Below are 15865 nucleotides of genomic sequence, written 5' to 3'. Positions count from 1 at the left end.
TGCGCTTCACGGGACTATTCTTTTCTTCTTTAAACGAAGGTGAATTTATCTGGGAAGGACCGATCGGGAGTAACGTTCTTTCGAAAGATAAAACGTTTCGAATCTCGACCGAAATACGACTAATACCGTTAAACAAGCGAGCGCCAAGAGGTTAGGGTATCGAACGTTGACTCGACAATTTTTTCGCGTCTTCTTAGGGAATTTTCTGACTTTGCGTTTGCCCAGGCAAGAGGAACAACGGATTGAACAGCTGATGTTTCACTCAACACCGGCGAAATGTCAAAATCAAGACAAATCGTAAGTTGATCCTTAAAAAAATGATTAAGATTTCAAAAAAGTGCATGTCACTCGTTAATTCCTTTTTCGCATCTCCGATTTTTCTGACTAAATGATAATTTATTTTTTCCTATACGTGGTAATTAAAAGAGGACCGTTCCACGCGGTTATTATTGTTACAGTACCGTATAAGAAATTCCAAAACCTTGTGTCATCTCGCGCGATCCGAAATTTTCTTTTCAAAGTTTATTTTATCTTAAATATTGCGTACGCGTATAACTTAACAATAATGAAATATTTTTATTTGCAAATATTCTATTTCGTTTGTTATATCTCGTTAAAAAAAATTTTACATGGAAGAAATTCGTCCATGCTGTCATTTTTTTCAAAGAATTTTAAATTATCTAACAAAGTATAACTGTATTAACTCTATTAAATGATTGTATATCTAAGCGTTTCATTATCATTTTTAGACGTTACGAGTGCAGTCGTCTGAAGGGACAAAGCGCGTGGATGTCTATTTATCGGATGTCGTCTTTACGCTCTTTGAAAAAGTTTGTATTACTCATCTAACAGCACTTTTAATCTTTCATTATTCTTCTCTATTATATATCAGAGTAACGAATCCTTTGTTCTGTCATATTCTTTCAGGTGTTTAACGCATTCAACTTGAATAGTTTCACATTTGGGCTCTACAAGCAACGAAATCATCAAGATGAAATCATAAGTACTCGCAGCAAAACACTGTCCGAGATAGGTCTTTCGCACGGCGATATGCTCTACCTTGTACCATTTAACGGTGCACAGCTTTGGAATACTCCATCTGCCAGTAAAAATTCACACAATTCTTTTGGAGGTTTGTAATATATATCTTATAACTTTAACTTTATGGAGATCTATATTAACGCTTGAAACATGAAATAGGACAGAGCGATGCAGGAAACAATACAAACCGTGTTGTGCAAAGTTCAAATGTGATCGGTTCACTTCGTAGCCTTCCAAATGTGCCGGAAGACGACATAGATGAACAGTTGTGGAAGCTCGACGGGAAGATACAGAGAAAACGCGATGAAAAACTGTAAGTAAATGGAGATATATCTGTAGGGAGAAGGAAGAAATGTGTGCATATATATATATATATATATATATATATATGTGTGTGTGTGTGTGTGTGTGTGTGTGTTTTTTTGTGTACGTATATGCATTAATATATTTCTTGTAAAGTTGTCGTCATGGTGTAAATGGATGTTGCGTGCACTGCTCTCCTTTGGAACCGTTCGATGAACTCTATATGAAGGAACAAAATATCAAACATTTATCCTTTCATTCGTATCTCAGGAAACTCACTGCCGGGGTCGATAGGTAAAAAAACTCTGTATTATAAAAGATTATATTGAATTCTATTTTTTCCAATTATTTTTCTAGGGGCAAATTTATACAATTAGACGACATATGCTGCCGAGTAAAGACTGGTTGCAAAGATCATCCTCCATGGCCTAGGGGTATTTGTAGCAAGTGTCAACCTAGTTCTATTACTTTGAATCGTCAAACTTACCGTCACATAGACAATGTCATGTTTGAGAATGCTAGTTTAGTCGAACGATTTTTGAATTACTGGAGAAGTACTGGTCACCAACGTATTGGATATTTATATGGACGATATGAGATACACACGGATGTACCATTAGGGATTAGAGCAGTTGTCGCAGCTATATATGAACCTCCGCAGGTGAGTATGATAATATTATGAAATAAAATGAAATGTCAACTAAATCGTCTATTAATAATAATAATCCACTTGAAGATGTAACAAACGACGTATAAAACTTTTGGACTATTTTAGGAAAGTACAAAGGATTCTATAAAACTTTTGCCAGACGAGAAAGAGACATTGGTCGATGAATTGGCTCGATCTCTCAATTTGAAGAGAATAGGATGGATATTCACGGATCTTATAGCCGACGATGTGAAGAAAGGAACGGTATAACAACATTATACGTAGCCGTAACACCTATCATAGCGATTCATAACTATCGCCGGTCATAATGAAACTTTATAATATATATATATATATATATATATATAATACGTTATGTGTTTAGGTGAAACATGTCCGAAATATAGAGAGCCATTTCTTATCGGCGCAAGAGTGTATTATGGCAGGGTACTTCCAAAATCAATTTCTTAATCCTTGTCGTTTTTCACCCAGTGGTTATTTTGGTTCTAAGTTCGTAACTGTTTGCGTTACAGGTAAATTCAGAAAATATCATATCGTATCATTGTCGTATTGCGCTTACAATAAGAAAAGAAAAAAATTACTATTTCATTGTGTACGGATCAATAATAAATAATACATCTTACTATTTGCAGGCGATGATAAAAATCAGGTTCACATGGAAGGCTATCAAGTATCAAATCAATGTTCTGCACTGGTACGCGATGCATGTTTGGTTCCTACGAAAGATGCACCGGAACTGGGCTATGTAATCGAATCGACCGATAAGCAATATGTTCCAGATGTCTTCTACAAGGTGAGTCTGTAACTTTACATCATTTAACTTTATAACAATTAATTATACTCTTAAAGGCTTGTTTCGCTCGCACAATCGTATCTTTGTATACGTATTTTCGTGGAGGTAGGTAAAGGATAATCTATTTAAAATTACTCACAAAGTTTGAAAGGGAGAAACAGTTTATAACTCAAAATTCATCGATTAAAAGTACATTTAAGTTGGGTAACGAACGTTCATCTCGTACGCATGTATAATGAAATAATAAAATTGTTTAAGCGAGAGCCCTACGGATATACGCTTACCGTAGACTATAAACAAAATATTTCGATTTTTTTTATAATGCTCATTACGCCTTAACATAATAGGAGGAAGGGGAGAGAGGGGGGAATGGAGCGGTAGGGATAGGGATGAGAAGAGAGAGAGAGAGAGATATAGATAGATAGATAGATAGACAGACTGACAGATAAGAAGGAAGTCGTTGTAAAGAAAGATAGATAGGAGGACATGGGATACAGAGGTAGGAAAAAGGAATTTGAAGATTCGCAAGGAAAAACTTAATAAGAGTTATAGCCGCTCAATCGTTTTTAATTCGAACGCGAGGGGCGAGGGTAAACCAATGTCGGTCATTTAAGATCGATATTACAAGCTATGCGTTGTTACCTCATCACGTTCATAAAAATATATGTAGTATATATACGCGCGCGTGTGGGATATTTTTTTCACTTTGTGTATATAGAGGTGGGCCTTGTAGCATTCGCTCGTTTCGGTGATATATACGAACTTTGTTTACGTATATTTTTTCTCAGCTGGAGAAAAAAATTACTCTATACTATTATTCGGCTTTCGCTTTGTCTCTTTGCACCGAAACGAGAAAAATTTACTCGAGAGCACGAGCACCCTCCTTATCGTCGTACGTATTTCTTGTATGTATGTATGTATGCGTGTGTGTGTGTGTGTGTGTGTATGTGTGTGTCTGCGTGCGTGCTTGCTGTTTGTTTTTTTTGTATGCGTGTAACTTTTCTTATTTTTTTTTCTTTCTTCTTTCGTGTAATTATTCTAACGGCAATTCTCTCTTACATTCGTTCGTCGCCGCGATAATGCGTTCCTATCGCACGCGACGCATTATTCAGCTAATCAACAAGTGTTAAAACTTTCAAGTTCAACATCGAATGAGGCTCTCTTCAAAAAAGGCAACCGCGACGACGAGGGCGTGCATATATGTACCTACATACGTGTGAGAGTAATGTGCTTTGCCATTTTAACGCACATTTCGTTCTTACACGTTCTTTTTTTTTTTTCTTTTTTTTTTTTCTTTTCTTTTTTTTTTTCTTTTCTTTTTTTTTTTTTTCTTTTTTTTTAGAACGCGTCACTCGCACGCGTTGTACACGAGATAGTACGATATATAACGATGGGATTTTACGTGGATTTAGACGAATACTATAACGCATTACATTATCGTAATACTTCGATATACAGCATCGAGGAATGATTTCGTTTAATATGTATACGTGTGTATGACGGTATATATGCGTGTACGTATATATCTACGTACTTTGTCTGTCTGTCTGCGTATGTGTGTGTGTGTGTGTGTGTGTGTGTGTGTGTGTGTTTGTACGTATGTATCCATTAATTCCACTCGTTTTGTCTTCTGGATCAGACGATGAGGCTTACGGTCTACATAGTAGTAGTTAGGCCTTGTATACATTTGCATGTTGAGATCTAACCTTAAATACAGTTAATTTACGACGACTTTACTAGTCGACAGAAAGAGCAAAAAGGGAATTATCTCTTGGAGCCTCTCTCGGTGGGACCCAAAACATTTCTTTATCATTCCTTCTATGCTATTCGGTACACGTCTAATCCCCAAATAATTCTTTTCTTTTTTCCCTTTTGGCTCCTTTCTCTTCCTCCCGGAATGGAACGATACGCGATCGTTTATAAGACGACGAAACGGAATTGTCTTCTTAACTTGCCTACGTATCGTTCGATAGTTTTTGTTAAACTTCTAAAACGATCCTGCGTACGGAATCACAGTTACCGGATAATTCGAAGTCAAGCGCGTCTTTCGACCCTTATTTTAATCCCCGACCTTAATATGTTTTCTTTTGATTTACGTGTTTACGTACGTACGTAGAAGATACACACGTAAGCACGTTTATCTTAAGAAAACAAACAAAACGAAAAAAAAAAAAAAAGATTTCTTAGTTATTTCCCGTTTACACGATTTATACTATCTACGACCTAAGACATTAGAAGCGCACACCGAAGTTTCGCTGTCACCTTTCTCTTTCTTCCTGACATACTACGTGACTTTTAACTTCGCAGCGCGCGATACGCTCTATAAACTATACGTAGCAATACGCCGATAGCCAAAAATAAACGTCGAACCTCTTCTAAAACAAATACCGTACAGCTAGAAGTCGTATCGATATCACGATCGATCTGAGGTACGTATGTGTCGATCATCGTCGTTATTGTAGACATAGAATCTTCGTGATTCCCGATCAATAGCAAAATATGGGTATTTATTTTTTTTTTTTCTTCTCTCTTTCATCTTTATCATCATCGTCATAATTGTCGTCGTCGTCGTCGTCGTCGTCGTCGTCGTCGTCATCGTCATCGTCATCATCATCATCTTCGTCATCGTCGTCGCCGTCGCCGTCGCCGTCGCCGTCGCCGTCGTCGTCGTCATCATCATCACCATTATTATTAGTAATAGTAGTAGTAGTAGCAGCATCATTTTCTCTAACGCGTCCACGTTTAAAAATAGATTCAACATCTTTAGATTCTATTGTAAATAGTTAATTAAGTTGTGTGATTTCATACGGAGCATCGCGATTTATTTGGAACTGTATGTCGCGACGGTGTCTTCCAATGAGAATTTACATATGGAGATTAAATAATATCTTTTCGTTAGACATTACGCGCATAATTCTCCATACATATTATCGTCCATAAGACTTCCCTATATCGCACCTAGGGGGGGGGGGGGGGAAAAGGGGGGAGAAAAAAAAAGGAATATGCATAAGAAGCCCGTTTCTTTTCTTTTTGATTTTCTCTCGGTGACACCGTCGCGACACTTCCTTTAGTTTACCTAGAACGGGAAAAAACGTAAGGTATGATTAGGTATTCGTTACCATTCGGTACCAAACGTAATGGAGAAGCCGTTACAATTTACCACAGTTCGTAATTAGAATATTCTTAGTAGGCTTGCCAGTCTGATCACCAAACGTTGATATCTTTTCAACTAGATCGAGCCCTTCCACGACGTGGCCAAAAATTCCTGTGAATCCTCGCATTTCTTGTAGGATGATACGAAACTGAGAGCCCACCATGCCGAGATTATCATGACGTTTCTGCGTTCTTCTCATTCCCACGGTTCCTCTGACCGCTGGAAACTTTGTGTCGTCTGGCATAAAGTACCCATCTTCGAATATGCTCCTGCCTCCTCGACCATTGTTAAGTTCAAAGTCTCCCGTTATCACCGACTCCCCTTCCCAGCATTGAAATATCGTACATCCCTTGTAACCGACTCCAACCTCACCGGTTGCTAATACGCTAAAATTCTTCGCCATCTTTGGCGCGACGTCCGGTCTCACCTCGATAACGATACGGCCGTGAGGAGATCCATTGACTTCTATGTTGAAGTAATAAAGCGGATAGGGATTGGATGGGCCACGAAGAGACGCCGCCATTCCTGTGGACGGTGGTTGTTGAGGGGACGAGTGGACGGCTACCAAACTTGCCCCGCTAGCGCCTACTGCTTCTGGCATAAACGTCGACTGTTGTTGCGGATGCAACATGGCGTTAGGTGGTGCAGGTGGAACGGGCTTTACGGACGGCGAACCGGGTGGGATAAGAAGTTGCTGTTGCGATTGCGACTGCTGCTGTTGCTGAGGATTGTTTTGAGAGGCCTGCGGTGGACCTTGATGAACGTGAACAGGTGGAGCTTGTTGCGGGCCCATCATACCCGAATGATATTCAATCGAGCCATTTTGCATGTGTTGCTTGCTAACGAGATGTCTCGAGTATAACTGCGACATACAATAATTCGCGAGGAACAGTATAGGATTTTGCGAAGCCGTCAGATGATTGGCCAATCTACCGCCATTGCCCGACGTTTGAGATACCATCGATTCTCCTGTATGTATACCCGCCAACGCTTGTTTCAAAAGAGCAAAGTCGAAAACGACTCCGGAATTTCCTATCAGATCGTCCAACTGACATTGCAACATCATCTCTTGGTACTTGGATTGCAACCTTTGCTTCTCGACGATCAATTGTGAGTGCAAGCTATAAACGTCGCTAGGGCTATCGATCATCGACAAACTGGCCTTTGCTTTTCCTAAAGTTTCACGAGCATCCGTAATTTCTGGAAAATGACTCCAGCCATTCTGTAGATCCGTTTCCACGTGTGTCTTCAGCGTCACGCATGCCTCTAATACTTTTATTAAGAATTCTCGTTGCTGCATTGCCAGTCTTTGTATCTCGTTCGACAGCTTCCCCATGGCGACTAGTTCCAATTGGACCTATCGACAACAAGTTGTCGTTGTTGAAAGACCCTTTGCCGAGTCTCTTTTATTCGAAGTTGAGGTGCACAACGCACGATGATACCACCTTACGTACATCATCATTTTCTACCAGAGAGGGCGGGAAGAAAAAGAGGTTGGTAGGGGGAGGGGAGGGTAGGGGAGGGAGTGAGTGAGAGAGAGAGAGAGAGAGAGAGAGAGAGAGAGAGGCTACTACTTACATCGGATATAAGTTGTTCTTTGGCATCGGTTTGCGACTTAATCTGATGTCCCGGATGTTCTTGAGGCGTTGCACACGCTCTGCAAAGTGCCGTACAGCATGTTGCGCACCAAAGAGCCAAAGGCATTCCATGAGTGTGACAATTTTCACTCTGCAAAGAAATTAATCTTATAATACATTTCCTTCTTCGACGATCGAATAAAGTTTTAGTAAAAGGAGGCTGTGAAGAAAAAAGAAAAGAAAAAACAAAAGAAGAGAAAGAAATGGGAGAAAAAGGTCAATAGTTGAAAAATGAAAAACAGCGTGAAAACGTAGCAAAGGGACAAAGTGCGGCGCCACCACGCAAAGGAAAAAGTAACGTCGTATAATGTGATCCTATTACCACGAGAATCTTTTTCTCGATATGGCTTCGTAACTTGCCCGTTACTCTTCCCTCCCTCTCCCTCTTTCTCTCTTTATAATGCACATATGTGCCCAAGAATTTTGTTTTTAAGCATCTAAGAATAATGTTAATGAAGGCAAGCGGGCCCATAATCTAAAACCAAATACAGCGATAGATTTCTAAATCTAAAGAGGACTCTTTTCGATAGACGCAATATATCTTTGCTTTAAGCGCTTTATTATACCTTTCTCTCTTTGTCGACGCATTTATTGGACGTGTTGTTCGATGTGATCTTTAAATGTGACAAGTTGTTGGCTAGGGCAAGGAGCGGAGAATGAGTCGGCAAAGCGTCAGGTCCTTGATCACCGAGATCGGTCCTCTTCCAACAGTGCGCACAGAATAGATCGCGCCCCTTTAACAAATTGTTTTCTATGCAACGCAAACAGAAATAGTGTTTGCAGCTAAGGTATTTTGGACATTGCTCGGCATCATTGTACTTCTGCTTGCAATAATTGCAAAGCGTCAGCTCCTCCAAATCAGTCAATACGCTTGGATCCAACATCTGAAAGCACAACGACATTTCATTATTTTAATGCAATCATATAGAAGGACGCGACAACGGGCTGTTTAGAGAAATTTTTTTTATCGAAAGGAAAAAATGTCGACTATTGGTCGATGAAAATGAAGATATATATATATATATATATATATATATATATATATATATATATATATACATATATCAAACAAACTTATTTGCTTTCTTTTCTTTTATCAATCAGATTCTTGGACCAATCAGATATCGCAAAGCAAAAGTATGACATTTTTCCTTTCGATGATGTCCAAAGTGACTTGAAATAATTTCAGTGCATAGAAAATGTCTATTAACAAAAATGAAAAGTTCTAGTCACAGGTTTCATTCTTTAGATAGAGAGATGTAGTATAAACAAAATCACAGAAAGAACAGCGATGGTTATTCAACGAGAAAATCTCTCTCTCTTTATATAAAATGTAGTGTGTTTATCTGCTATTTTTTACAAATTACTAACTCTATTATGTACACGTTATATTTATACGAACGATATCTGTTGCAAAGATGATCATTCTTATTTCTTTCTTCTTTTAATTATTTTATTGTGAAATAAGAAACTTAATAGACTTAAAGAGTTCCAAAAAAAAAAAAAAAAAAAAAAAAAAAAATGGCTCTTTTGATGAAATACTTTTTATGCAGTGTTGTTACAGTCTATTTCACTTTATTCTTATATGTACTATTTTGCACGAAAATAAATCACCGAGTTTCACTTTTATTTATGATATTTTTCTTTTTTTTTTTTTTTTTTACGAGTAAGAAAAAAGTAGCGCATCACCATTCTTTGTTCGTTCGAACTTGGCATCCAAAGAGCGTTTCGAGTCGTTTTATATGTGTCCCTTCCGGCGAGGACGATCATATTCTTTAGAACAGTTTCGCGCGAACACTTTTATTATTTTATTATAATTAATTTAAGACTATTCCGATTTATATATTTTCTCGAACAAACGATAGAAGAGAACGAAGGCGTGCGACCACGTGCATCGCTCTCGTAAACACATGTCGGCGGCCGCGGCAAAATGAAGAACTGCTCTCTTTCTGCGAAGATCTAAATCGAGAAAGGAAAACGTATAAAGAATTTTTTCGAATTATCATCGACGAATCCCAGTTTCACGTTCGACGTACAAACTAAATTATATATCCTGTTCGAAGGTTCGAAGAAGAACTCATCGTCTATCACGGAACAGTCTATTCGTCGACGAAGTCATTCGTTACGAAAGCAGATCGGCACGAACGATCGAAAAATGACATTTTTTACGCGCGTGGAAAGCGCGTGCGCGTGAAATCGCGCCAAAAGCTACACAGTGCTATCCCAGAAGAGAGTATCAGCGAGCGAGAGAGAGTAGTGTTGGCGCGCGCGCGCGCGCACTTATGTGTGTAGAGTAACATGAAAGAGAGAAAGGAATAGGATTTGGAGGGGGAAAAACAAGTAGGATTCGAATCGCCCAAGTCACTTGGTACTCGCCATTCGTTTAACGCGAGAAGAAGGGGTGAAGAGGAGAGATCCGATAAGGGAAGAACGTATCGAGTACCGCACTTTTTTTCTGCTACTCTAATACCTCGTCGTATACGTAGGCAGGCAGGCAGGCAGGCATATCGCATGAGTAGAAATGAAATCAGAGAGAGAGAGAGAGAGAGAGAGAGAGAAAAAGACAAGCCGATAAACGATCGCGAATTCCCGCAACTTATCGGTCGGCACGTTATGTCTCTTAAACGACAAAGAAATTCACAAAGTAGTTACTACGTGTCAGCGCAGCGAGGGAATCCGCGGGAACGCGCCTCCTCTTCTCTCCTCCGTCGTGTCGCTTACGCGCGCTTCGTCTCGCCTCTCCCTCCTCTCTTCCCCCTCCCATCGCTATTTTACGCGCGCCCGCGCGCCATATTGCCTTCCCGCTTACGTAGAGACGTATATGTTCATACATGCTCGCTCTTCCCGTCTCTCTTCACCTCTCTTATTCTCATTATACGCAATATGCATAGAAAAAGAAAGAGGAGATAGACTCTTTCTCTTATAAGAGCGTCTTCTATTCAGAATCATCTAAATGCTTCGTACCGTGTATACGCTCGTGATCGTCTCCTTACCGCGCGATGGAGGCTGATCGTTGACACTCGTCACTTCCAAGATATATATCGTTGTAAGGGTGGTTATATCTTCTTCGCGTAATTCTCTCACTTCGACACATACGATACAACTTTAATTTACATCGGGACTGACATAGTGCGGAATCCCACTTGCGAAGATAGAAGCACGAATGAGTCGTCGTCGTCGCTGCCACTGTTGCCGTCGCGGTTGTCTTCGTCGTCGTCGTCGTCGTCGTCGTCGTCGTCGTCGTCGTCGTCGTCGTCGTCGTCGTCGTCGTCGCCGTCGCCGTCGTTGTACCGGTGACCGTACGTTGTTTTCCTTGTCGTCGTTTTTATCCTCGTCGTCGTCGTCGTCGCCGTCGCCGTCGCCGTCGCCGTCGCCGTCGCCGTCGCCGTCGCCGTCGTCGCCGTTGTCGTCGTCGCCGTGGCCGTTGTCGTCTTCCTTGCCGTGGAACTCTAGTCGCAGGGATTTTTTTTGTTTGCTTGTGTTTGTTTGTTTGTACTTTTCGCGTTTAACAATGTTTACGCTTTTTATCGAACCTCGTGAGTTATTGTGGATAACATAACGACGGCGCGCCGGTTAACGCGGCGTTACTCCAGCTTTTAGCTCGTGAGAACGTTTTGCCACATCATGATGTTTGGTTCACTAAACTAACCACTAGCATAGCGGCGACGACCGACCGACCGACCGACACACGCACCACAGCCGCGCACTCCTCCGCTTACGCTGTTGCTCTTTCTCTCTCTCCTTTTCTCACCATCGTTCTCTCTGTCTCGATCCTTCCATCTTCCTTTCTCTTTCTCCTTTCTCCTGCTATTAACCAATCGAACAGTGATATTTCGCGTACGTCACTTGGACGATTCCTCGCATTGGGGCGACACCATCGGGCCTTCTTCGAATCTTTTTCTCGTTTCCCTTTCTCGATCCTTCTTTCTCATGTTCGTCTATTCAACGCCGTTGAATTCGCCTTAAAATTCGATTCGATTACAACTTTTTCCCGCCTGACCGCGCGGGGTCCCACTTTCACTTTCGTTTTATAAAATCCTTCATCTCTTCCGATATTCATTTTACCCTCTTTCTTTTTAGGAAAAAGACAGCTATGGTAACGAAGTACCGAGGCTAGCGAGACCTCTTCCCGTGGAATATTTATTAGTGGACGTACCCGCATCTACGCCTCTCACTCCTCAATTTACTTTTTACGCGAACGATGACATTACTCCTTTTCTTATCGAAAACAGGTAATTTCCGATAATATCTCGCTTGAGAAAATATATAATAACGTACGTACGAACATTTGATTACAGATTAATCGATGGACAAGTTCAAGAGTTTCGTTCGTTGTGCACCTATATGCAACAATTTAACTCGGACCAATTTTTGGAAGCAATTTCAGATTTTCATTTGCTTTTGTTTATCACCACTATGGATATGTTACCCATGAAGGTACACATTATTTCTTTGACATTAATCTCTAGGACGATCTGTGCCAAATGTAGAAATGAATTTTGGTCAAATTTAAGGATCACATGGTACCATTGCTCGAAGCCGTACGCAATAAAGATAAACAAATGGCAATGGAATGGTCACGTTCGGAACATTGGGCCACGGTGGAACAATTGATATCGGCGACCGCAGCGTCTACGTCGCAAGTTACTCAACTACCATTTAATAGTGGCATGATCAGCAGACCATCATCATCTTCTTCCTTGCCAGCAGCAGCAGCAGCAGCAGCAGCAGCAGGAGCAGGAGCAGGAGCAGGAGCAGCAGCAACAGCAGCTAGCACTAGCGTAGCGGTTGGCACAGAAGCTGCTGCTGCAAATTCGTCCGCTGATCAAGAATTGTGGACTTGCCCTCATTGCACTTTTATCAACAGCGCAGAATTTTCAATATGCGAAATGTGCAGTCTACCAAGGTATTCCTAACAAAGTCTCCGTATTTTACAAACATTGCGTGCTCTTTAAGTGTCCTCTCTTTAAATCCATTATTTAATTCCGCAGGATTTGACTCATCCTGTATCCTTGCGGATATTATGATTGTTTTCTACGCATCTTTGGCCTTATTTATGAGTGAATAAAAAAAAAATATAATAATAATAATAATAATAATAATAATAATAATAAAAATAAAAAACAAAAGATATTTCCGACTAACAAACATGCGCTATCCTACTTTCCTCGTCTAATAATAATGATCGTTCATTCACAGCCATCGTACACAAAACCAATGAAAGTCCCATGTATATTGGTTTTTTTTTTCTTGTCCATTTCACAAAGACATGTTTTAAGGAAAATATAAAAATTTATTGGATCTTTATATTCTTACAGAGATGACGAAGATGTTCTCTCGTAGAGCTGGATTCTAGATTCTGAAATGAAAAATCTACGAGACATCGGCGATACGATACAACTTGGATTTTGATTGTTGTTTTATGCTATCGTATTTCACATCTTCATCGCGTAGTTTCACTTTCAAGAGCACGATATAGAAAATGAAATATTTGCTTGAAAATTGCTCGATTAAAGGATATAAACTGCGATTCAAGTTTGGTACTATATTAGTTTTATTGTCTGTTCTTCTTATATTAGTTAGCTTCCTTAATTGTGGAAGGAATAAAAAATAAAATATTCATTCGGTTTGGTAAGCATAGAATATTTTGCATTCTGCGTTTTATTTTTTCGACATTTCGTAAATCTCTATGACGCGCATTCTCGATGACATTTAATACTTCTTCTCAATCCAACGATTTTTTATTTCGACGAAAAGTCTTTGCAAGCTATCCTAGATATTATCGAATCTATACAACTCGATACATTTAGTTCCTCTTTATCAATTTTATAATATCTCTTTGCAACTTCCAAATCTGTCAATTCTTTTAGCTCCATCAACGACAATCTCTTCCCTTTTACATTATCGACGATCATTTTTGAGAGAGAATCTTGTTTCTCTCTTTCGTGAATCGTTACGACCAACATGTTCTTGTCGTTGTCGCTTGCTCCAAAGTCTCTTAACGATTTTGATATATTTTTGCTCATTGAAAGATAAAATAGAATCTCCGTATATTTGTTTTTTGTAATTAACCGATTACAACTTTCATTAATAGCCGCTTTATTGGCAGCTATTACAATCTGAAATGGATCTATTATGTATGTAGGCTTTAAGATGCAACATGCAACATCGCCAGACATAACTTTTCTTCTTATTTCACCAGTATTTTCTACATCTTTGAACAAATGCAACGTACAATGCATTTTTGTTTCCGGATCTAGCTGTATACTGTAATCGTTTTTATCCGTCATATTTTATTATAAACATGTCCGGTTTAATTAGCCTCAAAATCTACAAAGCTACTAACGCGAGACGAGACAAAGTCATGTAATATATACGTTACTTAGAACGGCAATTTATCTCTGCGTACGCTCTTGGCGTTGCGTCGTTGGTGATGTTGCGAGGAAGAAATATGTCTCATTCGTTCTTTGGTTCGCCGCACTTTAAGCGATAGTACGCGTCGATACACGCCAGAGGGTACATATCTCCCTATGTGTATTTCAATTTTATCAACCGACGTGTATTTCTTATTTGTGTACTTTTAATGTCAATTTCGTTGACGCCGATATTTTGATATTATCGATTTTTCGACGTACGACGTGAGAAAAGTAATCGTCTTCATTATTTCGTCGATCGATCAGCCTAAGTTAATAGAATTTACGAGGAAACAAAAAAAAAAAAAAAAAAAAAAAAGAAAAATCTATCCATCTATCTTCGAGTAAATCGAATCGTAATGAGTAATCGATATATCGAGCATTCATCCATTTACATTTTTGGCTGTTGGCATATGAAATGAAATTTTTTGTATTATCTTGAAAAAATGTGTTATTACCGATTAACATAGAGCAGGTCTCCGACGGACCACATTGCGTCATGGTCAACGACTATGGATGACAATCCATCGCGATCGAATATCTTGGAACGAATGTTTTATACTGGTAAAGAAGAAAATACGTATCGAGCTATTATATATCGTATCTCAATCGTATATTTGCAATTGTCAGTAAATGGAGGCATTCGATGGAGTACGGAACAAATTAAATCGGCGTGTCCTTGGAGAAGAAAAAAGGCCGAAAGTCAATTAACCATTCCCGAAGGAGAAATCGACGTACGAGCCGACGTTCGTACCGACGCTCGCACCGACGCTCGCGCCGACGCTCGTACCGACGCTCGCACCGACGCTCGTACCGACGCTCGCGCCGACGCTCGTACCGACGCTCGCGCCGACGCTCATGCCGACGCTCGCGCTGATGGTCGTGCCGACGGTCGTGCCGACGGTCGTGCCGACGGTCGTGCCGACGGTCGTGCCGATATAGCGAGCAAAGAAAAATCTAAAGATTCAGATCGAGAGCTACGGGATTACACAGCACCTAGTGAAATGTGTCCGCCAAAAAAGCCATCCTGTTGTTTTATTAAAATGCAGGTTAATGAGCGTTAACGATTAGAAGAAAAAATCTAAATTCCAGCAAACGTTTACTACTTATTAGACGTTTTAAAAGAAATTTTCTTCTTGAAGAATCAACCTTATCTGACAACAGGATCCTTGTGCTCCTTGCTGTTGCGAAACAAAGCCCGCTCCTTGTCCACCTTACCACGAAGAGCCTCGAGAACCCACCTGTGGCTGTGATCTATGTAAAAAGGGTTATCCCAATGATAAGTGCTGCGATCACAGAGAAGAATTTCGTAGGGCAACCTTTTCACCGAGACATTTCGAAAAGGCTTGAAAATAGGAATACTTTGAATTTCCTAATCATACGCCTATGGATCTTCCTAATCGTTATTACATTATTACCGCAACAACGAGATAATTTATTTTAGCAATGATCATTTTTTACAAGTAAAATTTGACTGATTTGTACTCGTTCGGTCTCTACTCTTTTCATTAGGAATCAGAAGGGATAGGAGAGGAGAAAACGTAATATATCGTTCACACTTATCTATTTCACAGGGAATGTAGCTTATCATTCGTTAAAAATAATATTAACCTTTCAGTGATTACCGAAGGAACGACGACAATTAACGCGATGAAATAATAACTATTATTTTATCGTCTCTTTATACGAGCCGAAAGTCCGATCGTGAGTAACATTACAAATTTTTTTTCTTTAACTCCAGTTACTCTTACCCCAGTTAATTTCTATATCTATCGCAATGCCGAAGAAGAAAGCGTTATTATATAGGTATGTACATTTTGTACGATAACAGGGACTAACTCAGGGATAAATATT

The 15865-nt window shown here is 39.8% G+C and overlaps 4 protein-coding genes across 8 annotated transcripts; 2 read left to right on the top strand and 2 right to left on the bottom strand.

Moving 5' to 3' along the window:
* Positions 1 to 158: 158 nt before the first annotated feature.
* Positions 159 to 13241, top strand: LOC124429489 (nuclear protein localization protein 4 homolog). 2 transcript variants are annotated; one of them, XM_046974837.1, is made up of 13 exons: positions 159 to 297; positions 750 to 830; positions 928 to 1132; positions 1201 to 1354; positions 1501 to 1638; positions 1702 to 2005; positions 2120 to 2257; positions 2379 to 2526; positions 2647 to 2807; positions 11679 to 11830; positions 11897 to 12035; positions 12113 to 12504; positions 12917 to 13241. In XM_046974837.1, the coding sequence occupies exons 1-13, from the start codon at positions 277 to 279 to the stop codon at positions 12939 to 12941; spliced, it is 2058 nt and encodes a 685-aa protein (XP_046830793.1). In that variant the 5' UTR covers positions 159 to 276; the 3' UTR covers positions 12942 to 13241. The 2 variants fall into 2 exon arrangements, with proteins under 2 accessions (XP_046830793.1, XP_046830803.1); XM_046974847.1 differs by lacking the exon at positions 12917 to 13241 and adding an exon at positions 12590 to 12731.
* LOC124429512 lies at positions 2951 to 11315 on the bottom strand. 4 transcript variants are annotated; one of them, XM_046974907.1, is made up of 4 exons: positions 10592 to 11315; positions 8165 to 8482; positions 7540 to 7689; positions 2951 to 7318 (listed from the first exon to the last, which is right to left on the bottom strand). In XM_046974907.1, exons 2-4 carry the CDS (start codon positions 8480 to 8482, stop codon positions 5957 to 5959), a joined length of 1830 nt encoding a protein of 609 aa, XP_046830863.1. In that variant the 5' UTR covers positions 10592 to 11315; the 3' UTR covers positions 2951 to 5956. The 4 variants fall into 4 exon arrangements, with proteins under 4 accessions (XP_046830863.1, XP_046830854.1, XP_046830845.1 ...); XM_046974898.1 differs by having other exon boundaries at positions 10563 to 11314; XM_046974889.1 differs by lacking the exon at positions 10592 to 11315 and adding an exon at positions 10069 to 10225.
* On the bottom strand, positions 13226 to 14043 carry LOC124429649 (EKC/KEOPS complex subunit TPRKB-like). Its single transcript, XM_046975217.1, has one exon. The coding sequence runs from the start codon at positions 13886 to 13888 to the stop codon at positions 13340 to 13342; it is 549 nt and encodes a 182-aa protein (XP_046831173.1). The 5' UTR covers positions 13889 to 14043; the 3' UTR covers positions 13226 to 13339.
* A 196-nt stretch (positions 14044 to 14239) lies between these two features.
* LOC124429684 (mRNA 3'-end-processing protein RNA14-like) lies at positions 14240 to 15374 on the top strand. The gene is made up of 2 exons (XM_046975270.1): positions 14240 to 14575; positions 14642 to 15374. The coding sequence occupies exons 1-2, from the start codon at positions 14524 to 14526 to the stop codon at positions 15073 to 15075; spliced, it is 486 nt and encodes a 161-aa protein (XP_046831226.1). The 5' UTR covers positions 14240 to 14523; the 3' UTR covers positions 15076 to 15374.
* Positions 15375 to 15865: the final 491 nt, after the last annotated feature.

Source organism: Vespa crabro, chromosome 1 (genome assembly GCF_910589235.1).
Source record: "Vespa crabro chromosome 1, iyVesCrab1.2, whole genome shotgun sequence".
In the NCBI taxonomy this organism is placed as follows: Eukaryota; Metazoa; Arthropoda; class Insecta; order Hymenoptera; family Vespidae; genus Vespa; species Vespa crabro.
The sequence above is the reverse complement of the archived record's forward strand: the minus strand, read 5'-3'. Positions and strand labels throughout refer to the sequence as shown.